Source organism: Tachyglossus aculeatus, chromosome 7 (assembly GCF_015852505.1).
Source record: "Tachyglossus aculeatus isolate mTacAcu1 chromosome 7, mTacAcu1.pri, whole genome shotgun sequence".
Taxonomy (NCBI): Eukaryota; Metazoa; Chordata; class Mammalia; order Monotremata; family Tachyglossidae; genus Tachyglossus; species Tachyglossus aculeatus.
Genome location: NC_052072.1, coordinates 24046023 through 24072102, shown reverse-complemented (window position 1 = coordinate 24072102; position 26080 = coordinate 24046023). Strand labels below are relative to the sequence as shown.

Sequence of the window (26080 nt, the reverse complement as noted above, 5' to 3'; positions counted from 1 at the left end):
TGAGCTCTCAGTAGGGCTTTGAAGGGAGGGAGAGAGAGGAGGTGGGGGAGGTTACCTCGCCTCAGGCCCCAGGAAGCTGGAGGAGGGGGCAGATCCAGGTACCCGGGGAGCCATCACACAACCCTCCACCCTGCCACCAGTTGGCTGTGGAGGGCTGGATGTGGGAGAATCCCAGCTGCAGGCGGGGAAGGGCTCCTGGAGAAACTCTGCTACCGCTCTGGGCCGGAACCGGAAAGGCTGCTTTGTTGTCGGAGCAGCCCTCAGATCATCATCATCATCATCAATCGTATTTATTGAGCGCTTACTATGTGCAGAGCACTGTACTAAGCGTTTGGGAAGTACAAGTTGGCAACATATAGAGACAGTCCCTACCCAACAGTGGGCTCACAGTCTAAAAGGGGGAGACAGAGAACAAAACCAAACTAACAAAATAAATAGAATAGATATGTACAAGTAAAATAAATAAATAAATAGAGTAAAAAATATGTACAAACATATATACATATATACAGGTGCTGTGGGGAAGGGAAGGAGGTAAGATGAGGGGGACGAGGGGGAGAGGAAGTTCTATTTATTTTATTTTGTTAGTATGTTTGGTTTTGTTCTCTGTCTCCCCCTTTTAGACTGTGAGCCCACTGTTGGGTAGGGTCTGTCTCTATAATGTTGCCAATTTGTACTTCCCAAGCGCTTAGTACAGTGCTCTGCACATAGTAAGCGCTCAATAAATACGATTGATGATGATGATGATGATGATGAGAGGAAGGAAGGGGCTCAGTCTGGGAAGGCCTCCTGGAGGAGTTGAGCTCTCAGCAGGGCCTTGAAGGGAGGAAGATCCGTCTTCTGCCCCGAGTCCCCCGACACCAGCCCGTCAGGGGCCCGGGCGGACCAGCACTGCCATAGGGGGAGCCCAGGGGGATGACCAAGTGGCCCCTAGCTCAGTCTTGGATCCCCCCCTTTCTCCGCGTCAAGTGTCAAACCGTGGCCATCTTCCTTCTCCACCCGCCCCCTCTTTTCCTCAACAGTGGGACGCCTTCTCCATCCCGGAGCTGCAGAACTTCCTCATCATCCTGGACAAGGAGGAGAACGAGAAGATCCAGCAAGTGCACAGAAAGTACAACAAGTTCAGGCAGAAACTACAAAAGTCCCTGAGAGACGCCCAAGGCCAACCGGGGTAGTTTCCCCCCAACTTTGCCCCTCGTCGGTGCCGAGGAGGATGGACGGATGGATGGAATTATTTCACAACGACACTTTCTCAGGACTCCCCCTGGCTGGGCCCGTCCCCAGTCCCACACCCGGCTGCTCCAGAAGTGGCACAAATCCCGGCCAAAGGACGAGTGTTTCCTGTTGGATTTTACCTTCTACGTCCCTCCCCCGCTGGGAACTCCGCTCCAGGGACGCTGCCAGGCTATTAGGAAAGAAAAGTCTCCTCTCTCCCAACCCGTGAACTCTTCCCAAGCCAAATACAGCTGCTGCTGCCGCTCCTCCTCTCCCGAGCCGCCGGCCCCTCCCAGCAAAGCATGACGGAGGAAAGACCAAAAACAACAAAAAAATGTTCTTAAGGCAAGCGCGCTCTCCACCGGCCTTTCACGTTGACTCGGTTTCTTCCCTTGACCCAGGCCCTCACCACCCTCCTCCCACAGACGGTTTTATTTATTTCAAGGGTGGCGGGGGCGGCATCTGGCGAGGACCGCCCGCCTCTCAGGAAGCGGGTAAAGCCAACCGAGTCGCGAGGTCTGGGAGATCGGGGGGGGCGGGGTGGAGGCGACCAGCCCTCCCGTATTCCAAATGGGCCATCCCCCCGCCACGGAGCCTCAGCCCAGAGCAGCTGGGCCATGACCTCGAGGACTCAGGCCTAGGCGGGCCGGAATTCCCCGCTTCCAGCTGGGAAGGGAGGCCGTCCGGTCAGGCGCAGGATGGGGTGTGCGCGGACGCGCGTTCGTGGGCGCACCCGTGCACGTGGTTGGTGTCGACGCGTTAGCGTTTGCTTTTGAGAAATATGAATGCAATTTGCCTTTGTTCTGCTGCCTTCTCCCCAGGACCCCAGCCCATCCCTGCCCTCCTTTCCTCCTTGGGGGGAGGAAAATGGGGATGATTGGATTAACCCAACCTCCCCGTCCCAGCTCGTCCACCCTCCATCCCGGAGTCGCCCAGGGATTGGGGGCGGAGCGATCAGTCCCCTCCCACGCTCATCCCTGTTCTCCCTTGGGCCTCTGCCCATCCCAGGCCCAAAGGGCGCCTCCGCTCATAGCTGTGGGAAGCTCCAAACTTTCCCGACCAGCCCGCTGCCTCCTTTCCAGACCCCGACGGGGCGCATCCTGTCCCCGGTGTGACTTGAGGCCGGAAGGCCACGGAAACCTCTCCCTCTCCTTTGACCTCAGTGCCTTTTTTAATGTCAAAGTGAGAAGAGGACAGGAGAGAAAGGCTCCCGGGTGGGCCTCCCCTCTGCTGCTGTCCCCACCAGAAAGGTGACCGGTACCCCGGCCGAGTGGAGCGTGGGAGAGGGGAAGAGGACAAGAAGATAGTTTTTCACCACGGTGGTCGGTGGGGGACAAAAGCAACCGCCTACATGGGGGCTCTCTCTCCCCATCTTGGGGGTGGCAGCAATGGGTCCAAAGTAAATGGGGAAAGAAAAGTGACTTTTTTTCCCCCCCGGCTGGAAGGGGAAGCTGGTACCTAATGCTCTCTGCCTTCAGGGAGCAGCAGCCCCCACTGCCTCCGCTCCGGCCCCCGAGGGGCCGGTGACCTCTTGCTACAAGCTGTAAAGATGAAAGCCGCAAAAGCTGCATGCTTGATAGTCTTTTTTAAAAAAAAAAAACTCCATCTCGCACTTCCCTCCGGTATAAGTTTTCAAATAGAAAGGTCCTTTTCTCCTGCCTCTCCTCCCCACCCCCGGTCGCAAGCCCAGCATGTCTTTAAAGAAGGCACACGGCCATAGCGGGCTTACCATGAATGCTGCTGAAAACCTCCCTTTGCTGGGATGGCTATTTTTTTTATAAAAGAAAAACAATTAAATATAGAGAGAGAGCGAGAGAGAGAGAGAGATGGGGGCGTTTATACTTAAAAAAAAAAATAAACTATTGAAAAGCTCAGATCCTAACTGAAGCACAGCTTGACACTGGTCTTGAGCTGAGCTGATGTCTCAGTCTCTCCCAAGGTTGTAGAGTCGGTATCCGTTCCCTCCACAAGCTGGGTGTGACTGCCGGCAATGTTGCTAGGGCTGTGTTGCTCAGCGAGTGAGCGTGTTGCGTGGATTACTTTTTATTTTAACATCAGTCTGTCCTGTAGAAACAAAAGCGAATAAATAAATGCTTCCTTGGCAAAAACGGACAACCCTCTGAAATGTTGTTCATTTCTCTCCCCTGCTCCTTACCCTCCTCATCCCCAAATTTATACGGGGTGGGGAGGGGGCTTTTTTTCCGGAAAGTTGGGGAATTGTTGTTCTCTCCCCTCCACGTACAGAGTCAGAGGGAAAATGGGCTTTTGCCATTGGCCAAGGAGATCTAGGTTAGATATAACGAAGAATTTTCTGCCAGGCAACCAGCTGCTTAAAACAGGCAACCGGGAAAGAAGGTATTTAAAGAGAGAAAAGTCGGCTGGAAGGTTCAGGCATCCTCCTGCATGGAGACAGATAAGCTCCTTGAGGGTAGGGGCTGAGCCTTTTATAATGATGATAATGATGGTATTTGTTAAGTGCTTACTATGTGCAAAGCACTGTTCTAAGCGCTGGGGAGGTTACAAGGTGATCAGGTTGTCCCACGGGAGGCTCACAGTTTTAATCGCCATTTCACAGATGAGGTGACTGAGGCCCAGAGAAGTGAAGTGACTTGTTCGTGTCGCCCAGCTGACAGTTGGCGGAGCCGGGATTTGAACCCACGACCTCTGGACTCCAAATCCCGTGCTCTTTCCACTGAGCCACGCTGCTTCTCGGAACGCTCCCCAAGCATTTTGGCATCCAGTGCTCACTACACGTAAAAGACCTTCAGCAGTCTCTGTCCCATAGCTAGAGTTTGCCTAGACACAAAGCATGCACCTTTCAGTAACACTGCCGTAGCACAAGGAAGCCCTCGGCTGTCCCCTGGGAGGAGTTGCTTCTAGTGCAACAAACACAGCTCCCATCCTGTCCTGGTCCCATAAAACCTCTAGTCTGAAGGGTAATGGTAACAATAATTGCAATAAAAATTGTGGCATTTGTTAAACCCTCAGTAAGGGCCAAGCTCTGCACTCGGAACTGGGATAGATACAAGATAATTGGGTTGGACACAGTCCAAGATACAAGATAGGTCCCACCACGGTCCAAGTAGGAGGGAGAGAAGTGGTACTGAATCCCCATTTTGCAGATGAGGGATCTGAGGCTCAGAGAAGTGAAGTGACTTGCCCAAGGCCACCCAGCAGACAAGTGGCAGAGCGGCATTTGACCATTTTGCAGATGAGGGATCTGAGGCTCAGAGAAGTGAAGTGACTTACCCAAGGCCACCCAGCAGACAAGTGGCAGAGCGGCATTTGAACCCAGGTCCTCTGACTCCCGGGTATGTGCTCTTTCCACTAGGCTACGCTGCTTCTCGGGAGGTCAGCCAGCCCCTCCCTCTGCCTTCAGCTGGGAGAAGAGACCACCTGATGGCAGGAGGGTGAGTGGGAAGGTGCCTCAACCTTTTAAAGCTCACCAAAGGAGGACACTCCCTCATCTCCCGTCCACCTTCTTCCTCGTCTCTGAATTCCATTCTGGGGCAACAGGAAACTTTCTCCCTAGCAACCAGTCCAACCAAGGTATTTATTGAGCGCTTGATGTGTGCCAAGCACTGTACTGAGCACCTGGGAGAGTACAACAGAGTTGGTAGAGACAGTCCCCGCCCACAAGGAGCTTACCCCGTCTCTATCCTCCAAAGGCTGGGCCTGAGACACTGCAGCAAGGAGTGGTGACCGGTGGAATCGGCTTTGGATCCCCCTCCCTGACTGATTTTTCAAGCCACCCAGCTTCTCCTCTATCTAGGATGTCTTAGGGGGGTTCCTCGCTGGAAACGATGGGGAGACGAGATGACCTTCCAAGAATTCTTCAACCTGACAGACATCCCCGGAGAAAAGATGCACCGCAGAGTTTCTCCCGGAAACTTCCAGCGTGCGCGCGGACGACGGTAAGTTTATTTTCAGAGTCCGAAACGCCCATCTCAGTCACCAGCTCGGGTTCCCGGGGCACTCCGAAATGGACTGGGGGTTTTGTCACTTCTTTTTGCCGGCTTTGGGGGCCTTTTCCAGGCCTTGGACGTACTTCCGGGGGATGTGGTACTCGTCTGGGGAGGAAAACAGACACGACATGGCTTTGTCCTGCGTTGGGACCAGGGAAAGGTGGGGCAGGGCTGGCCGGAGAGATGGGCCGGGCCCCCCACCGCCCCCGGAGACTCTCACCAAGCAGCAGCCGACTCAGGTGATTGATCTGGTTGCCCTGGATCTGGACTTGGACGAGGTCTTTGGCTCCGGGGACGGGGCAGATGGTGGCACTGGCTTGTCCTCGCAGCTGGAGGATATTGGCCACGGAATGGGGGTCCAGGCCGTACACTTCCAGGTTCCTGATGAGGGTCACCTGCAGCGAGGAGAGAGGACCCCTCTAAACCGAAAGCTCCTTTGGGGCAAAGAACGTGGCATCATCATCATCATCATCAATCGTATTGAGCGCTTACTGTGTGCAGAGCACTGTACTAAGCACTTGGGAAGTACAAGTTGGCAACATAGAGACAGTCCCTACCCAACAGTGGGCTCACAGTCTAAAAAGGGGAGACAGAGAACAAAACCAAATATACTAACAAAATAAAATAAATAGAATAGATATGTACAAGTAAAATAGAGTAACAAATATGTACAAACATATATACATATATACAGGTGCTGTGGGGACGGGAAGGAGGTAAGATGGGGGGATGGAGAGGGGCACGAGGGGGAGAGGAAGGAAGGGGCTCAACTCTACCAACTCTATTATACTGTACTCTCCTAAGCGCTTAGTACAGTCCTCTGCGTACAGTAAGCGCTCAATAAATACCACTGATGGACTGAATGATAGTCCACGCCCCTAAAAAGTAAGTCAGGGAAGTCAGCTTGGGCACTGGAGCTCAGATGAGACCAGGCAATCAGCTCACCGGTCATCGTGGGACTGCAGTGTTCTTTAGAGGCAAGACAGTCTGGCTTTAAGCAGGCAAGCAGTGTAGACTAGTGGATAGAGCATGAGCCTGGTTATCAGAAGGACCTGGGTTCTAATCCCAGCTCTGCCACTTGTCTGCTCTGTGACTTGGGGCAAGTCACTTCACTTTTCTGTGTCGCAGTTCCCTCATCTGTAAAAATGGGGATTACGACTGGGAGCCCTTTGTGGGTCAGGGACTGTGTCCAACCCGATCAGCTTATACCTACCCCGGCGCTAAGAACACCAATAATAATAATAATACCAGTTATTATTATTACCCCAATTAAGCCCACTATCGGGTAGGGACTGTCTCTATGTGATGCCAATTTGTACTTCCCAAGCGCTTAGTACAGTGCTCTGCACATAGTAAGCGCTCAATAAATACGATTGATTGATTAAGCCATCCTCTTTTTGCTGACGGTCTGCCCATTCTCAAATGGTGCCAACTGTCTGTATTTCCCGGTTTCAAAAAAAAAGCCTATAATGCTTATACAGTAAAGAAGGGAAAGGCTTTAGCAACTTTCCGGCCCTGCCGCTTGGAAAACGAGTGTTTCTACAGTAAACAGAAGGAAGTACCCAGGGAATGGAGAGTCTGCATGGGACAGTGGTGCTTTAGTGGCCTAGTGGATAGAGCCCGGGCAAGGGACCCAAAAGGTCATATGCGTCTGTTCCCTCACCTGTAAAATGGGGATGAAGACTGTGAGCCCCACGTGGGGGACAATCTGATCACCTTCTATCCTCCCCAGCGCTTAGCACAGTGCTTTGCACATAGTAAGCACTTAACAAATGCCATCATTATTATCATTATTATCTGAGTTCTCATCCTGACCCCGCCACTTGTCTGCTGTGTGAACTTGGGCAAGTCACTGCACTTCTCTGGGCCTCAGTTCCCTCACCTGTAAAGTGGGGATGACGACTGAGGGCCGTACGTTGGACAGGGACTGTGTCCAACCCGATCATCTTGAACCTTCCCCAGCGCTTAGAACAGCGCCTGGCACATAGTAAGCACTTCACAAGTACCGTTATTATTACTATTACTATTTTCGAGCGGGAATTTTCCGACAGAAATAACTGATGGTGACCAGGATCAAACGAGCCCCAAGTGTTGTCCTGCAGACTGCCCCCGTCCAACAAAATGAAGAGCTGTGCTGCCACGGAGACACCGGTTCCACCCCAGGCCTGGTCAGCCACAACTCTGCCAGCAGACGCACCGACGCACGGCTTCTCTCCGGCCCCCAGCGATACCCCCCAATCAAGACGCTGTCGGGAGAGGCGTCCCTCGGAGAGCTGTTTCTTTACACCGTCACCTTCGACGACGCTGCCTGCTGCCGGCCAGAATGGAGGGAAAGAGACCACGGACCCTCACAAGGAAGAGAAGTGTTCCGGGACGAAGTAAAACCGCTTCTCTCCCTTGACGACCCCAGCTACGTGAGCAGTTGAAGGCTAGTCAGCAGCCTCGGAGGTGAGAAATAACAGGCCTCTAGGGAAGCAGAGCCTGAAACCCAGTCTCACGGGGTGTAAAACCATGTCTTTTTGAGCCCCGAAGCGGCGCTCAGCTGACCCATATAATTTCTGGCCACTTGCGACCGAGTGCAGCTTAACTGTGCCCTAGTCACCAGGGGCACGGCTCGCTGCCCGGACAGCTGGTGCCCTGCCTGGGCCGGAGATTTCCGGCCTTCTCGGCGTCAGTGGACGTCCGTCGGCCCGGGCCCCGTCGCTGCCTCGCCTCATTTGGCAGCAGGCGCGAGCCAAGGGACTCCTGGCTTCCGCGGGGAAGGCTGCCCGTTTCTCAGTCCGGGTGCTGTGCCCGATTGATGGGCAGGGCAGGGGGGCCGGAGCCCAAAATAACAACCTCCCTCAAGGGTCAAGCCGTTCGGCTTGGACGTCCAGCTGGAAAAGCAGGCCCGCCGATGGAGCCAAAGCAGCGCTAAATTGTGCTGCAAAAAAGCATTTCCAAACATCTGTTCTTTTCCCTTTTCCTTTCCAGATAAAGCTCCGGTCACTGTGAGCCCTTTTAGACTGTGAGCCCACTGTTTTTAGACTGTGAGCCCACTGTTGGGTAGGGGCTGTCTCTATGTGATGCCAATTTGTACTTCCCAAGCGCTTAGTACAGTGCTCTGCACATAGTAAGCGCTCAATAAATACGATTGATTGATGGATTGTAAGTTGTAGTTAGAGATCCTGGGAAGCAGTATGTTCTAATGGAAAGGGCACCAGCCTGAGAGTCAGGGGACCTGGGTTCTAATCCCGGCTTTGCCCCTTGCCTGCTGAGTGACCTTGTATAAGTCACTTCACTTCTCCGGGCCTGTTTTCTCATCTGTAAAACAAAGGGGGATTCGATATCTATCCTCCTTCCTACTTAGCCTGGGAATCCCTTATGGGAATGGGACTGTTTCTGACCTGGACACAAAGTAAGCATTTAACAAATATCATTATTATTATTATTCCTTTCCCAAGGTTAGGAAACATTAGTTGGGGGAGAAGGGGTTCAGGGGTCAGGATGTTTTCCCCTAATAATGATGATAATAATAATAATGGCATTTGTTAAGCGCTTACTATGTGCAAAGCACTGTTCTAAGCACTAGGGAGGATAGAAGGTGATCAGATTGTCCCCACGTGGGGCTCACAGTCTTCATCCCAATTTTACAGATGAGGGAACCGCGGCAAAGAGAAGTTAAGTGACTTTCCCAAAGTCACACAGCTGATAATTGGCAGAGCCAGGATTTGAACCCATGACCTCTGACTCCCAAGCCCATGCTCTCTCCATTGAGCCACGCTGCTTTCCTAATGAAAATGAGTTTGGTCCTAGGCAGATTTGCTTGCCTTATGACTGCCGCAGGCACGGGACAGTGGCCTAACTCTGTCTTTGGGACCACAGGGCATTCCGGGGTACAGTGGAAGAGTAACTGCTGATGATGATGATATAACTGTGGAATTGGTTCAGGGATTACTACATGCAAAGCACTGGGATATATAGAGCATAATCCAATTAGACTCAACACCTTTCCCACAGGGGACTCCCAAGCTAAGTGAAGTATTGAATCTCCATTTTACAGAGGAGGAAACTGAGGCGCATAGAAGTTAAGCGACTTGCACCTTGGGAATAGCTCTTCGATGGGGAAAAAAGCCTCAAACAGTCCACGAACCAAGGCCTGGGCTCTCGTCTCTCTATCCCCTTCCTTGCCCTGCCCCACGGATTGTGCGTCACCTGCCAGACCCCTGGCAGGCGGTGGACAGGACTTGGGAAAGAAAAGAGGAATCCTCGTTTTCATGAGTCAATTTTTCGGAAATTTGGTTTTGGAATCTCCATATGTGGCGATTTTTGAACACAAAACATCCCACTGTTCTTGAGCTTTGATTGCAGGGGGGCAGGGGGCTGGAACAGATGACTTCTTGTGGAACTTTCCAACTCTAAGACTCCCCGAGCCTCTCTTGAGCGAGAAGCTCAAGGACTCCTTTTTCCTTTGTGCGGTGACGCCCTGTTTCTGATCCCCCTCCCCAAAAAGGCAGAGTGCTCCGCCCAATGCTGCATTGCATTCACGGTGGCACTCACTCAAACCCTACTCAACAAGTCTTCAAAAAAAAAATCTCTAGAGCACTAAAGTATTGATACCCTCACTCCTGTAGCCCTTATACATACAAATTTATTTTAGTTCCTGTCTTCCCCGCTCGACTCTAAGTTCCTTGAGAACAGGGATCATGTCTACTAATTCTATTGTACCCTCCCGAGCACTTGGTACAGTACTCCGTGTAGAGCCGGCACTCAAAAAATACTCCTGGGTTGAGCTATAAGTCATGAGAAACCGAGGGCTTCTGGCTCCCTGAATCAGAGGCATACTGGGTTTCCATCCTTTTACCTTTTTGTTGGATGCTCTCTGGGCTAAGGTGATATCGATGGGAGCGATCTTGCCTTTCTTCATCACAGGCTCTTGGCCATAAAAGGTGACCCGGTAAGCAGGCTGCAGTCTCTCCAGGCACCTGAAAACAAAGCACGCAACGAGTCCAGCAGAGCTACAGCTAATAAAGGCTGCACCCCCCCGAAGAGGTCCTTTGGTCAACCTCTCTCCATCCAAAGGAAAATAAAACAGCACGGCCCAGTGGAAAGAGCAAGGGCCTGGGACTCGGAGGATCTGGATTCAAGTCCCACTTCTACCACCTACCCGCTGTGTGACCTTGGGCAAATCATTTTTTTGTACTTCAGTCTCCTCATCTATAAAATGGGGATTCAATACCTGCTCTCCCTCCTACTCGGACCGTGAAATCCACGTGGGACGGGAACTGTCCCCGAACCGATTACCTTGTAGCTACCCCAGGACCCAGCACAATGCTTGGCAAACAGTAAGTGCTTAACAAATGCCACAATGATTATTTATTACTAGATCACTCACGCTCCAGTCTTGGAGATCTCCAGAGGTGGAGATTCCAACACCACTTCTGTAGCCTCTTTCCACACCCTTTGGAAAATTCTCCCTTGTATCTAATCTAAATCGCTCATTCATAACCTCTCAACTTTCTGGCAATTAGTCTCCACTCGGCCTTCTTTTTTGAAGACCAAGGACACCAACCCCTTTAAAAACCTTTTCTTCCGGTACACGGCTCAGCCCTTGAGTTACTGGTGCCGCTGAGATCCTCTTTGGACCCTCTTGCCATCTCTCTCAGCACCAGAGCCCAAGCTGGAGTGGTCCAACAAGGGCCCAACGAATCCCCGGCAGATACCCTGGGCCCCCAACCCAAGTTCTAGGGGAAGGGGCTTCGGTACCACGGATGGGGTGGAGTCAGGGCTCTGGTGATAGGGTCTGGTGATGGGGTCCATCAGCACCTTTACCTGGACAGGAGATTGTCCCAGGGGAGCTTCAGGACGGAATTCCGTTCGACTTTCTCCAACAGGCAGTCGCACAAGATGGGATCCATCTTCACCAGGCTGAAAGGAGAAGGGATGGGAGAGGATAGTCAGACTGGTCCCCTTCTCCCCCGCCGCTTCTTATGGGGGGTTTAAATCCAAATGGCCAACTGTTTGCTGCTTCCAACTGGGGCGAATATAGGTGGGAGGTTACGGTACCCTGCAAGCACAGGGCCTGTTACTCCCCATGGACCAGGGGTCGGGGTCTCCCGCTACAGGGGGCTGCCAGGGTAAAGGGAAGAATCAATCGATCAGTAGTATTTACTAAGCGCTTACTACGTCCAGGGCAAGCACTGTACTAAGCCCTTAGGAGTGCAACAGAATTAGCAGACATGTTCCCTGCCCATAATGAGCTTGAAGTCTAGAGGAAGACCTGCTCTGAAACCCTTCCCCTCTCGTATCGTGGCCTCGAGTCCTGGGTTCCAGAGCTGATTTGGCCCCGTGCCCACTGGTGAGTGCGTGGAGGTGGATCCCCCTCCTAAGCAGGAAACCTGACCCTCACTTACTTCTTATTGTCTTCGTCCACCAGCTGGTTTCTTTTCACATAATTAATGCAGGCGGCCCGGGCCTCGCTGGCTGAGAGAAAGCTCCCCTTTCTACAAGAGACAAGAGGGGGGTCATCGCGGATAACAAGTCGGCCGTCGCCGGCAGTGGCCAGTCCCACCGTCTGAGCCCTCCCGCTGAGCCGGCTCGGCCCCGAACGGAGCCTCGGCTTGTCCTTCCCCGGAGGAAGGGAGGAAGCGGGAGGAGGATCAGGTATGTGATGGAGAGAAGCTGGTCCATCGTCAGTCTCAACTGAACCCGCACTTCCTGTGCGGCTAAGCACTCCAGGCTCCGGAAGGGATGGAGGGGAAAAGGGAGGAAAGCGCTCCTGGACCTGGCTGGGAAGAGCTGACTGCTGACCACAAGCATCAGGATGCACAACCCAAAGGGACAGAGATAAAGATGACAAAAAAAAACAAACCCAAAATACTAGGGTGTACAGGCAACAGTAAGTAGCACAGGGCTGGGGAGGACCTGGAGTGAACTGAGTAAAGACAGTCCGGGAAAGGTAGTAAAAGCTTTTTAAAAGCTTATGGACTAGGGAGGATTGGTTTAAGTGAAAGGGAAGGAAGATGGGGGGGATCAGTTCTCTAGTTTCATTCACCAAGGAGAGCTTCCTGGAGGAGTGCTTTTGTTTGGGTTTTTTTTTTGAAAAAAAAACCAAACTGGTTTGTTTTAAATGTATTTGTTTAGTGTGTATTTGTTACTATATGCCAGGCACTGTACTAAGCACTGGGGTAGATACAAACTGATCAGACTGGACACAGTCCATGTGCCCCATGGAGTGCTCAGCCTTAATCCCCATTTTATAGATGAGGCGGCTGAGGCACGGAGAAGTGAGGTGACTTGCCCAAGGTCACACAGCGGACAAGTGGCGGTACCGGGATTAGAACCCGGGTCTTTCTGACTCTCAGGACCGTGCTCTAACCGCTAGGCCAGGCTGCTTCTCCTCTGGGTTTGAGACCATGTGTTTGAGGAAGGGAGTTGGGCCAGGCCTGAGGAGGAGAGGGGCGGAGGAGAGGAGGAAGGGACTGGAAAACCAAAGTAAATGGGATCGGGGCAACCCCCCGGTCGCTCGCCCAGAACATACTTGTGGCCCGACTCCTGGAAGAGGGGACTCATGTTGGCCGGGACGCAGTAGGCGGGCTCGATGTCGGGTGGGTGGTACGGCTGCTCCCCCTCGCACTCCTGATGGCCCGGTCCACCTGGGGAGGGGTCGGCCTCGTGGAAGGACGTGATGCTGAAATCGGTCAGTGGTGTTTACTGAGCAGCGCTTACTGGACGAAGAGCACCGCACTGAGGGCTTGGGGAACTGTGACGTAACAGAGTTGGTAGACATGCGGAGGGAGGACAAAGTGGGGGAAAAAGAGGCCAGGAAACTGTGAGGCGAGGCCAGCCCAGCTCTTGCCCCCCCCCCCCGGGCTCACCTGGGGTGTTTCCAGTCCACGGCCACGATGCTCTCCACCCCTTTGCTCAGCTCCTTCACCTGCACGACCTGCTGCTGCTGCATGTGCTGCAGGAACTTGGACAGCTGAGGGGACCACACACCCCCAACAAGGAGAAAGCGGCATCAAACCGGGTCCGACCCTCCTTAACGCCGCCTCTCCCGGGACCGGCTGACCCACCCAGGCACCTCTGAGTATTCCAAGGTCCCAAAGGGGAGGAGGAAGGAGGGGACAGGAATCCCACTTCCCCCAAAGGGATGAGATGCTTTGGGATCCGGAATTGCAAGGAGGGACGTAGCACACGGTGATACAGCAGCCCGCACCGGTCCCATAGCCTTGTCAGTGCAGGTGAGCTGGGGAGTAGGGGAAGATAGGAAGAGGGAAAGAGGGGTGGGTGTGTGTGTGTTTTTAATGTTATGCACTTCCTATATGCTAAGCACTGAACTAAACGTTGGGGTAACAATAATCATGATGGGTACTTGTTAAGCACTTACTGTGCCAAGCACTGTTCTGAGAACTGGGATAAGATACGAGTTGATCAGTCCCTGTCCCACCTAGGGCTCACAGTCTTAATCTTCATTTTACAGATGAGGGAACTGAGGCCCAGAGAAGTGAAGTGACTTGCCCAAGGTCACACAGCAGACAAGTGACAGAGCCGGGATTAGAATCCAGGTCCTTCTGATTACTCGGCCCAGACTCTATCCGCTGGGCCGGGCTGCTTCTCACCTTTTTGTAACTTGATTTCTTTACGTCCAGCTGTTGTCCTTCGGGGCTAGCAACAGAGAGGGAGATACCTGTCATGACGACAAAGTAACAGTGACAGGGGAAGGACCCAGGGGCCTTGGCACGCCTGGCTTCGGCCTCCGATCCCCGCCTAGGGGAGAGGGGAAGCCAAGCTGCCCACTCCATTCCCGGGCCAGGCCTACATACCAGCAGGAGAACATGTGGCTGCCCAGGAAGGTGCTGGTGAGCAGGGGCAGGTCCGCTTTCTTCACCCGACTCTTCAGGGCATGGAGGAAACACTGGTGCAGGAGGGCGTCCATTTGCTCTGCCAAGACAACCCCGACAAACCAACTCGAGGAACCGCCCGGCTGTAGCTGGCCGCGGGGGCCAAGCCAGGCCCCTTAAAGAAGACTGGCCCCACCATAAAGGCTCAGCAGGAGACCCCCCCGACCCCCGGCCAAAGGGCGGGGAACCAAACGGATAGGAAAGCTGGAGGCTCAGCATCCCAGAACCAGGATGCCCCAGCAACTAGAAGGAAGGTTAACGATAACGCCCCGGCGCCAACGCTTGATCTGCTGGGCTGGCCCACCTGGGAAGACTCTCAGTTAGAAGAGAAGGGTCAGAGAGGTGGAAGAGGTTCCCTTCAAGGCCCTACCTAGAGCTCACCTACTCCAGGAGGCCTTCCCAGACTGAGCCCCTTCCTTCCTCTCCCCCTCGTCCCCCCTCCTTCCCTTCCCCACAGCACCTGTTTATATGTATATATGTTTGTACATATTTGTTACTCTATTTATTTATTTATTTTACTTGTACATATCTATTCTATTTATTTTATTTTGTTAGTATGTTTGGTTTTGTTCTCTGTCTCCCCCTTTTAGACTGTGAGCCCACTGTTGGGTAGGGACTGGCTCCATATGTTGCCAACTTGTACTTCCCAAGCGCTTAGTACAGTGCTCTGCACACAGTAAGCGCTCAATAAATACGATTGGTTACTGGGTACCCCCCCACCTCCACCCCAGTAACCGCTCCCTGAAGCACGGGATTTCTTTGCCTTCTGCGCCCTTCTCCGCTCCCAGCGGGAGAGTAAAGGACTCGAGCCCCAAAAGGGGCCACGGAACCAAGCAGGGGAGGGTCCGCCCTTTTGCTTGGCAGTACCCTGCGGGCTGAGGCTTCCCGTCCTTTCTCCTTCTGCTCCTCCGTCGCCATCCTCTTCCAGGCCTTCCTTGGGGGCCTTCTCTTTGGCTTCCTGCCGGTCGATCCCCCCGTTCTCACCGCTCCCCTTCAGGCTCAGACTCCCCAGGTCCACTTGCCGAGTGGGGTCCCCCTGGGCCGGCTCCTCCTCATCGCCATTCCTGGGCCCCGTGGGCTCTGGCCCCAGGGGGGAGATGGAGGGTGGGGAGGACTTGTCCCCTGAGCGCCTGGAAAAAAATCAACCCATCAATGGTATTTATTGAGAGCTATGTGCAGAGCACCATCATCATCATCATCAAGCCGATTTATTGAGCGCTTACTATGTGCAGAGCACTGTACTAAGTGCTTGGGAGAGTATATTACAGCAGAATTAACAGGCACATTCCCTAACGATAATGAGCTAGAATCCCATGCTAGAAGCTCAGAGAGTGGCCCTGGTTCTATTTTTTTTTAATGGTATTTGTTAAGCACTTACTATGTGCCAGACACTAGGCACTGTACTAAGCATTGGGGAGGAAGAGGCAGTATCTAGATTCCCTTCTAGAGGATCTGGGGGCTTCACCTGGGGCTTTTGCAAGGGGGAAGGAAGACTCCTCAGAGGCTGAAGGGGGACCAGCCAGTAATTTGCAACGGGCCAGGCCTGATTTTTTTTTCACAGTATTTGTTAAGCGCCTATTATGTGCTTGAAATGGGTTCCCATCGCGACAACAGGCAGCACTGTACTAAGAGCTGGGGTAGACAAGTTAATCAGATAGGATGGAGTTCACAGTCTTAATCCCCATTTTACAGATGAGGTAACTGAGGCCCAGAGAGTGAAGTGACTTATCCAAGGTAGCCGAAAAGTGGTAGAGTCAGGATTAGATCTCGGGTCCTCTGACCAGCCACGCTGGTTCTCGTGCTGATTCAAAATCCAGCTAAGAGAGCAGAAAGTATGTCCTCGGGAGGCAGGGACTGAGATCTGGTCCTCCCGCTTCCCATCTGGGCTGGGTGACCTTGAGAATGGGATTTCACCTGAGCCTGCTTCCCTTGTGGAAGAATGGAGCAGACCATCCTCCTCCCTGACCAGAGAACTGGATCATGATGTGCGATGGTGCATCATTCAGAAATGAGCTCTAAGTGTCGTCGTGCCTCTTCCCTTATTTTATCCACGAATCATGCCTGACAGGTCAAGATGCAGATGGGAAAACTGAGGCCCGGAGGAGCTAAGTGACTTGCTCAAGGACACCGATCGAGGAAGACGCAGAACCGTGACCGGAAGCCAGACCTCAGGCCTGCCAGGCAGGGTCTGGCTCTCTGCCCCGGAATCCACTGCCCAGTCGGGACTGACGTTCCCTCAGCCCATCGTGGAAGCCCCCGCGCTCACCACAGGTGATCCTGGTAGGTGTGGAGGATGGTGAAGCCCCGCCCTTTCATGCCCGACGCCAGCATCTCGGCCGTGGACATGGCGGCCACGCCAATGGCAACCGGCGCCCTACAGGAGAGAGGTCAGAGACAGCGTGTTGGCAAAGGAAACGGGCTCCCATCGCGACAACGGGCAGACAGCAGTTAGACCAGCACCGGCCCACCTGCTCCAGAGGGGAGACGGTGGGGCCGGCGCGGGAGACTGCCTGGGGTAGGAGGCTCCAACCCCACCCGCTCCGACCTTCCTGAGAAGGCGGCTCCTTAGCGGAGGCGTTCGACCCGAGGGCCATTGTTCCCCCATCCGAATGGTTTCCCCAGTCACCCCTGCCTCAAAACTCTTCCCTTCTCTCAGTTGTCTCCCACATCCAAACAGGGGAAACCTAGTTTCGGAGAGACATAAGGAAGAACTTCCAGGCCGCCATGTCTTCAAATTTCAAACAAGGGGAGGCCTCTCCGGCCCGGCCCTGTGAAGATGGTCAGGGCGGCGGTCATAGTTACGGTATTAAGGGCTTACTGTGTGCGGCACACTGTACTAAGCACTGGGAAAGGGTACGCAGGTGGGGATTAGACCTGGCCCCCGTTCCTCAATGGCCATCACGTGGCTCTCGCTTGATTATGCCACTCCTCACCCTGGGCTTCAAGGCTGTCCATCACCTCGCCCCCTCCTACCTCACCTCCCTTCTCTCCTTCTCCAGCCCAGCCCGCACCCTCCGCTCCTCTGCCGCTAATCTCCTCACCGTACCTCGTTCTCACCTGTCCCGCCATCGACCCCCGGCCCACGTCCTCCCCCGGGCCTGGAATGCCCTCCCTCTGCCCATCCGCCAAGCTAGCTCTCTTCCTCCCTTCAAGGCCCTACTGAGAGCTCACCTCCTCCAGGAGGCCTTCCCAGACTGAGCCCCTTCCTTCCTCTCCCCTTCGTCCCCCTCTCCATCCCCCCATCTTACCTCCTTCCCTTCCCCACAGCACCTGTATATATGTTTGTACATATTTATTACTCTATTTTACTTGTACATACCTATTCTATTTATTTTATTTTGTTAGTCTGTTTGGTTTTGTCTCCCCCTTTTAGACTGTGAGCCCACTGTTGGGTAGGGACTATCTCTATATGTTGCCAATTTGTACTTCCCAAGCGCTTAGTACAGTGCTCCGCACACAGTAAGCGCTCAATAAATACGATTGATGATGATGATGATGATGTTGCTCCTCTCCCTGGCCCGATCCGCCTTGGCCCTTCGTCCCCTTCTCACGTCTCCAGGTGCCCGGTGTTCCGGCGCCCGCCCGTCCGAACCGTACCTGCTCCCGACCAGGGTGATGGCGCAGAGATGGCCCTGTTGCACCTGGGGAAGCCCACAGGGCGGCACCACGAGCCCGGGCAGCATCAAATCTGCAGCAAAAAGAAGACCTCAGCACACCTCACCTGCCCCTTGAACCCAGCTCCTCACGCTCACCAGGCCGGTATTTCAAGGCACTGGAAATGGGTGAGTGGAAGCTGCACAAGACCCTCCCCTGGTCCCTGGAGGGACGGGAAGGCCACCTGCTGCCTCTGAGGGTTTGGGCGTAGAGGGCCCAGGGCTACAGGCGGTGACGACCTGAAGGATTCTCCCGTGACTTCCTTGCTGGGCCGGGCCAGGCCAGCTCTGCCGGGTAGGCAAACGGGGCCGCTGCCAAAGGCGCCTTTCCTTTTTTTCTGGATCAGCTTTCTGCCTCATGACCCAGTGTTGCAGGCCCACAACAAGGCGCCCGTCACCTGAGGCAGGCGTCTTTTTCCCGCTACTCCCCCACCTCCACCTGCCATCATCTCTCCCTCCCCTGAACCCTCCTGGAGCCCCCAAACCATGTGTCGTCCCCCCCTCCACCCCCACAATGCCTCTTACCGTTCCCCCCTACCCTCAGACCCTCTCCCCTGATTGGTCCCGGATTTCACGCAGACACTTGGCTTAATGTGCCACGGTGACTTGAGCAGGCCCCGTTTCTTCGACATCTTTCTGGGCTCCACCTTCCCGTTAAGGCTCAATCTCACCGGAGTCCTCAGTCCCTGCCGTAACTCTGAAATCACTTGCCCCTTCCTTCGCTCTGGGGCAGCCCGCCTCAACGTGGATCGTCTTACCTGCTCCCCCAGCGAGCTTCGCCAGCACAGGGGGCCATGTCGTGAAGGCTGGCAGGAGATCGGGGTAGGACCACAACGTGTACACTGCCAAAGAGAAGGCCACAGTGCACACAACCTACATCATCAATCGTATTTATTGAGCGCTTACTATGTGTAGAGCACTGTACTCCAACTTTGAGGAGTGTCAGCAAACCAAGTTGGGAGAGGGACACGCGCTGAAGATTTCATGGTGCTAAGGTAAAGATGAAAGAAAGAAAAAAGGCCATCTCCAGGCCCAGCAGGGCAGTACGTAGCGAAGGGAAGCTCTTGGGGTTCGCGGAGGGAGTTACACATCTGTTGAGCCCGCTGTTGGGTAGGGACTTTCTCTATATGTTGACAGCTTGTACTTCCCAAGCGCTTAATACAGTGCTCTGCACACGGTAAGCGTGCAATAAATACGATTGAATGAATGAATGTTTAAGACTGGGGAGGGCAATGGGCGTGGGAGTCAAAAAGAATGGAGAAATACTGTTGCCGGGCAGAGTTGAAGCAGGCTAGGATAAATTTTAGTTAGAAGAGGTCGGCCTGTTATCTGAATTCCCACCGGCAGGGATCTGCAGCTCATACACAGGAGTCTCGTCACTGTTCCTGCACGATCCGATCCGTAGAAAGAGGAAAACCCCTCGATGCCCTCAACGGTTTGAAACAGACGTTTAACTCTCTCCGCAAACCACCATCCCCCTGCGACTCCCATCTCTTGTGCCTAATAGCGTGGAATGTACTTTATGGAGAAAACTGAAACCATCATGCATGACCTCATTAAAATCACCCAGGCTCCTCTCCAGTCCCTCCCTCCTCCTGTTCCTTCTTTGGTTCTCCCATCTTTCCCGGCAGTATCAAGGGGGTGATCTTCCATTTCCTCTCAAAATCTACTCCTTACACCTGCACCTTCAACCTCATCCCTATACACCTTATCAAAACACCTGCCTCTCTCCGACAGCCATCTTCAACTGTTCACTCTCCAATGGTCTCTCCCCTACCTGTTTTCAAACATGCTAATGTAACCCCTAACCTAAAAAAATGTTCTTGACCCCACGGCTCCCTCCAGTTATTGTCCCATCCCCCTCCTACCATTCCTCTCCCAAATCCTTTAGTGAATTGTCTACACCCACTGCCACCACTTCCTCCCTCCAGTTCTCTCCTTGAGCCCTTCCAATCTGGCTTCCACCACCTTCCCTCCAGAGAAACTGCCCTCTCAAAGGTCACCAAGGATCTCCTTTTTGCCAAATCCAAAAGCCTCTACTCCATCCTAATCCTCCTTGACTTCTCGGCTGCCTTCGAAACTGTGGACCAAGCCCTTCTCATGGAAAAATTACCTAACCTTAGCTTCAGTGCCACTGTCCTCTCCTGGTTCTCCTCCTACCTCTTTGGCCACTTGCTCTCCGTCTCTTTTGTGTGCTTCTCTGCCTCCCACCATTAACCGTGACAGTCCCTCACATGCTCAGTTCTGGGTCTTCTTCTATTCTCCATCTACACCCACTCTTTTGGAAAATTCACTCACTCCCATGCCTTCAACTACCATCTCTAGGCAAATGATTCCCAAATCTACGTCTCCAGTCAGGCCTGATCTTTCTCCTCTGCAGGCTCGTATTTCCTCCTGTTTTCAGGTCATCTCTACTTGGATGTCCCACTGACACCTCCAACTTAACATGTCCAAAACATCCGGAGTTTTTCTGTCTTCCCCCCTGGCTTTCCCATCACTGCAGACAGCACTACCATCCTCCCTGACTCACAAGTCTGTTCCTTTGGCGTTATCCTCGATTCAGTTCTCTCATTCAGCCCACACGTTCAATCTGTCACTAACCCTGTCGGTTCCACCTTCACAACATCATTAAAATCTGCCCTTTCCTCTCCATCCAAACTGTTACCACACTGATCCAAGCACTTATCCTCTCCCTCCTAGACTACTGCCTCAGACTCCTCACTGACCTCCCTGCCTTTTGTCCCTCCCCATTCCAGTCCATACTTCACTTGGCTGCCTGGATCCCTTTTTCTAAAATATAGTTCAAAACGTGGTTACCCACTTTCCAGTGGTTACCCACCCACCTCCACATTAGCCACTCCTTACCACACTGGCTTTAAAGCACTCACTCACTCTGCCCCCTTCCATCTTACCTGGCTAATTTCTTATTACAACCCAGCTCAACCTCTTTATTCCTCTAACACCAACCTACTTGCTGTGCCTCAATCTGGTCTATCTCGCTGCTGACTCTTCTCCCACATCCTACAACTCCCTCCCACCCTCTTCAACTCCAACAATCACTCTCCTCACCTTAAAAGCCTGATTAAAATCACATCTCCTCCAAGAGGCCTTCCCCAATTATGCCCTCATTCTCCTACTCCCTCCTTTTCTGTGCTGCCCTTGAACCTGAATTTGTACCCTTTATTCACCCCATCCTCAGCATTTATTTACATATCGAAATTTATATTAATGGCTCTCTCCCCCTCTAGACCGTAAGCTCCCTGTGGGCAGGAAACATAACTACCAAATCTGCTACGGTGTACTCTCCCAAGCGCTTCGTATAGCACACAGGGAGCGCTCCATAAATACAACAGCCTGAGATAGGTTATAACAGCTCAAGTTGGACGTTTCCCTAATTCATGGACCTAGGTGTATAACTAACCTCAACTCTACCCCTATTTCCCCTCCCATTTGTCCTCAAGGCTACCTCGAAATTGTTGTGTAACATTTGAATGGCAAACATCAATGGTATTTATTGAACATTTACTGTTTGCAGAACACTGTACTAAATGCTTGGGAGAGTACAATGTAACAGTGTTAGCCCACAGCGACATTACAGCCGAGAAGGGGAGACAGGCATTAATATAAATAGTTTACGGCTATGTACGTTAGTGCCTTGGGGCTGAGGGTGGGGTGAATTAAGGATGCAACTCCAAGTACAAGCACGACGCAGAAGAGAGTGGGAGAAGAGGAAATGAGGGCTTAGTCGGGAAGGCGTCTTGGAGATGTGATTTTAATAAGGCTTTGAAGGTAGGGAGAGTGACCATCTGTCAGATTTGAAGGGGGAGGAAGTTCCAGACCAGAGGCAGGACATGGACGAGAGGCTGGCGGCAAACCAGACGAGACTAAGGTACAGTGAATAGGTTGACATTATTAGAGCAAAGCGTGTGGGCTGGGCTGTAGTAAAAAAATCAAAGCGGCTTAAGGGAGAAATGTCCAAGGACTCATACCCTGCAAAATCCAAATCTTCTCAAATCCTTCTTTTCCCTCTCTTAAATTCCCTACTGCTCCAAGACACCCTGGAATTTCTCTTCCAGTCTTGATTCCTTCCTCTCTGTCCATCCCAATTTCTGGTTGCTCTGTCCCTATTTTCCTTGAGGAGGAGGCCGGCTGAAGAAAATCTGAACCAGAATTTGGGAAAGGCTTGGAGACGGGTGGCTATTAAGTGGACGGGGGGGGGAGAAACGTGGGGGGAAAGAGGCGGGACACAGAGACTGAGGCAAATGGAAGCAGCACATCCTAACACGCACGGGGGCTCCTTGAAGATGGAAGCAGCAATTCCTCCCAATCCCCTACCTGTTGGGTAGAGGTTCTTCTCCAGTTCAAACAGGATGGGGTTGCCACCACTAACGTAGACAGTCACGGCGTCGCCCTTGTGGGTGTACAGCTTGACGACGTTGAGCTCGTCCTTGCCGGGCACCAGCTCGGAGATGCGCTCGGTGCCGGGGGCGGAGAAAGCAGCAGTCACGTCGGCTCGTAGCTTCCTCCTGCGGAGATGTGGACTATGACTGGAGGCAGGGGGCTACAGGCCCTCCTTATCCCTCCTACCCAAGGCAGACCCCCAGAAAGAGACTGGACAAAATCTCAAGGATCGGAGTCGGGGGGCGGGGGGGGTGTGGCAGTGCAGTTTCCCATTTCGCTTAAACCCAAGTCCTTCTGTTTTAATCATGATGAAAGTCCTTGGGTTTCTGTAACATCTCTTTTAGACTGTGAGCCCACTGCTGGGTAGGGACTGTCTCTATGTGTCGCCAATTTGTACTTCCCAAGCGCTTAGTACAGTGCTCTGCACATAGTAAGCGCTCAATAAATACGATTGATGATGAGGATGATCTCTCCTCTCCAAGCATTCCAGGCCTTCCCAGACTGAGCCCCCTCTTTCCTCTCCTCTTCCCCATCCCCCCCACCCTACCTCCTTCCCCTCCCCACAGCACTTGTATGTATATTTCTACAGATTTATTACTCTATTTATTTTACTTGTACATAATTACTATTCTATTTATTTTGTTAACAGAGAAGCAGCGTGGCTCAGTGGGAAAAGCCCGGGCTTTGGAGTCAGAGGTCATGGGTTCGAGTCCCAGCTCCGCCACATGTCTGCTGTGTGACCTTGGGCAAGTCACTTCACTTCTCGGAGCCTCAGTTCCCTCATCTGTAAAATGGGGGTGATGACTGTGAGCCCCACGTGGGACAACCTGATCACCTTGTATCCCCCCCCCAGCGCTTAGAACAGTGCTTTGCACATAGTAAGCGCTTAACAAATGCCATCATTATTATTATTATTATTATTAATGATGTGCGGCTAGCTTTATTTCTATTTCTTGCGATGACGTGATACCTGTCCAGAGGTTTTGTTTTGTCGTCTGCCTCCCCCTTCTAGACCGTGAGCCCGCTGTTGGGTCGGGACCGTCTCTAGATGTGGCCGACTTGGGCTTCCCAAGCGCTCAGTACAGTGCTCCGCTCACGGTAAGCGCTCCATAAATACGATCGAATGGATAGGGATGTATATATGTTTGTACATATTTATTACTCTATTTATTTATTTTACTTGTACATATCTATTCTACTTATTTTATTTTGTTAGTCTGTTTGGTTTTGTTCTCCGTCTCCCCCTTTTCGACTGTGAGCCCACTGTTGGGTAGGGACCATCTCTATATGTTGCCAATTTGTACTTCCCAAGCGCTTAGTCCAGTGCTCTGCACACAGTAAGCGCTCAATAAATACGATTGATGATGATGATGATAGGGACCGTCTCTTTACGTTGCCAACTTGGGCTTTCCAAGCGCTTAGTCCGGTGCTCTGCACACGGTCGGCGCTCAATCAATCAATCAATCAATCAATCGTATTTATTGAGCGCTTACTATGTGCAGAGCACTGCACTAAGCGCTTGGGAAGTACAAATTGGCAACACCTAGAGACAGTCCCTACCCAACAGTGGGCTCACAGTCTAAAAGGGGGAGACGGAGAACAGAACCAAACATACCAACAAAATAAAATAAATAGGATAGAAATGTACAAGTAAAATACATAAATAAATAAATAAATAGAGTAATAAATATGTACAACCATAAATACGACTGGATGAATGAATGAATCATCATCATCATCAATCGTGATTGATGAATGAATGACTGACTGAATCATTGACTGATTGATTGAATGAATGATTGAATGAATGACTGCCGAAGGGGGGGGGGGGGGGCGTCGCGCAGGCGCGGAGCCCCGGTTGGCCGCCCCTCCCCCGGCCCTCCCCGCACTCACCGGTCCGACCCCTTGATGGCCGTGTTGGACTTGAGGCGGAAGGCCTTGGCGAACATGGCGGACCTGGGCCGGGGGGGGCCGGGTCTCCTCAGGTCCCTCAGGCCGTGGCGCCGCCCGCCATGCTGCCCGCCCCGCCGGACAAGACGCCCCTTCCGCTGACGTCACCGCGACGCCGGCCGCGCGCCCCCGCCGTCATGACCACGCCCACTCCCGTCTGACCCCCTCCCCTCCGGGCTGACCACGCCCCTTTACTCTGACGTCACAGCGCCGTTATCCGCGAGCCCCGCCGGACTGACCACGCCCACTCCAGTCTGCCCCCGCCCTCCGCCCTGACCACGCCCCTTACTCTGACGTCACCGCGCCTTCGTCCGCGCGCCCCCGCCGGACTGACCGCGCCCACTCCCGTCTGACCCCTCCCCTCCGGACTGACCACGCCCCGTACTCTGACGTCACAGCACCGTCATCCGCGCGCCCCGCCGGACTGACCACGCCCGCTCCAGTCTGTCCCCGCCCTCCGTCCTGACCACGCCCCTCACTCTGACGTCACAGCGCCTTCGTCCGCGCGCCCCCGACTCCAGTAGGACCCCCGCCCTCCGGTCTGACCACGCCCCATTCTATGATGTCACCGCGCCGTCATCCGCGCGCCCCTGGCGGACTGACCACGCCCGCTCCAGTATGACCCCTCCCCTCCGGTCTGACCACGCCCCATACTCTGACGTCACCGCGCCGTCATCTACGCGGCCCCGCCGTCCTGACCACGCCCCTCCGTCCCCCGCCCCTGACCACGCCCACTCCAGTATGGCCCCTCCCCTCCAGGCTGACCACGCCCCTTAATAAAAATAATGGCCTTTATTAAGCGCTTACTATGTGCAAAGCACTGTTCTAAGCGCTGGGGGGGGTTACAAGGTGATCAGGTTGTCCCACGGGGGGCTCACAGATTTAATCCTTAACTGAGGCTCAGAGAAGTGAAGTGACTTGCCCAAAGTCACACAGCTGACAATTGGCAGGGTCAGGATTTGAACCCGTGACCTGTGACTCCAAAGCCCGGGCTTTTTCCACGGAGCCACACTGCTTCTCCCTTACTCTGACGTCACCGCGCCGTCAATCAATCAATCGTACTGATTGAGCGCTTACTGTGCGCAGAGCATTGCACTAAGAGCTTGGGAAGTACATTTTGGCAACATGTAGAGACAGTCCCTATCCAACAGTGGGCTCACAGTCTAGAAGGGGGAGACAGAGAACAAAACCAAACATATTAACAAAATAAAATAAATAGAATAGATGTGTACAAGTAAAATAAATAAATAAATAGAGTAATAAATATGTACAAACATATATACTCCGGCCTCACCACGCCCCTTACGCTGACGTCACCGCGCCGCCGTCCGCGCACCCCCACCACCCTGACCACGCCCACGCCACCCCGACCACGCCCTCCGGCCTGACCACGCCCCCTTCGTATGACGCCACCGCGCCGTCGTCCGCGGCCCCCTGCCACCCTGACCACGCCCACTCCCGTCTGGCCACGCCCCTTACGCCGATAATAGTAATAATAGCAATAATTCTGATGGCATTTATTAAGCACTTACTATGTGCAAAGCACTGTTCTAAGCGCTGAGGAGGTTACAAGGTGATCAGGTTGTCCCACGGGGGGGCTCAGAGTCTTCATCCCCATTTTACAGATGAGGTAATTGAGGCCCAGAGAAGTGAAGTGACTTGCCCAAAGTCACACAGCTGACAAGTGGCAGAGCCGGGATTTGAATCCATGACCTCTGACTCCTCTGACTCTTTCCACTGAGCCACACTGCTGATGCTGACACTTTCCAAATAATAATAATTAATAATAATAATAATAATAATAATAGCATTTATTAAGCGCTTACTATCTGCAAAGCACTGTTCTAAGCACTGGGGAGGTTACAAGGTGATCAGGTTGTCCCACGGAGGGCTCACAGTCTTCATCCCCATTTTACAGATGAGGTAACTGAGGCTCAGAGAAGTGAAGTGACTTGCCCGAAGTTACACAGCTGACAATAATAATAATAATAATAATAATGGCATTTATTAAGCA

General features: G+C 53.0%; 2 protein-coding genes across 4 annotated transcripts in view; one reads left to right on the top strand and one right to left on the bottom strand.

Annotated features, from left to right (window-relative positions):
• RASSF5 (Ras association domain family member 5) overlaps positions 1-3330 on the top strand; it is a 144599-nt gene extending 141269 nt beyond the window's left edge. For both annotated transcript variants that reach the window (XM_038748734.1, XM_038748733.1), the window contains one exon: positions 1023-3330. In XM_038748734.1, coding sequence (XP_038604662.1) covers positions 1023-1175 — 153 coding nt within the window. In that variant the 3' untranslated portion in view covers positions 1176-3330. The remainder of the gene's footprint in view (positions 1-1022) is intronic.
• On the bottom strand, positions 3173-24123 carry EIF2D (eukaryotic translation initiation factor 2D). Of its 2 annotated transcripts, XR_005451830.1 has the most exons (16): positions 24010-24123; positions 22051-22241; positions 18474-18557; positions 17660-17750; positions 16329-16436; positions 14930-15192; positions 13985-14102; positions 13781-13826; positions 13037-13140; positions 12700-12849; positions 11573-11662; positions 10992-11087; positions 10024-10144; positions 5401-5575; positions 4864-5285; positions 3173-3279 (listed from the first exon to the last, which is right to left on the bottom strand). XR_005451830.1 is itself a non-coding variant. In XM_038748732.1 (15 exons), the coding sequence occupies exons 1-15, from the start codon at positions 24063-24065 to the stop codon at positions 5215-5217; spliced, it is 1764 nt and encodes a 587-aa protein (XP_038604660.1). In that variant the 5' UTR covers positions 24066-24123; the 3' UTR covers positions 4548-5214. The 2 variants fall into 2 exon arrangements, 1 of the variants encoding a protein (XP_038604660.1); XM_038748732.1 differs by lacking the exon at positions 3173-3279 and having other exon boundaries at positions 4548-5285.
• Between the last annotated feature and the right edge of the window lie 1957 nt (positions 24124-26080).

Excerpts from the sequence above, each read along its gene's own strand:
- EIF2D (XM_038748732.1), bottom strand. The coding sequence starts at position 24,065 with ATGTTCGCCAAGGCCTTCCGCCTCAAGTCCAACACGGCCATCAAGGGG. Across the intron at positions 22,242-24,009 it reads GCCATCAAGGGGTCGGACCG|GAGGAAGCTACGAGCCGACG; the intron begins GTGAGTGCGGGG and ends ACATCTCCGCAG. Across the intron at positions 16,437-17,659 it reads ATCACCCTGGTCGGGAGCAG|GGCGCCGGTTGCCATTGGCG; the intron begins GTACGGTTCGGA and ends TCTCTCCTGTAG.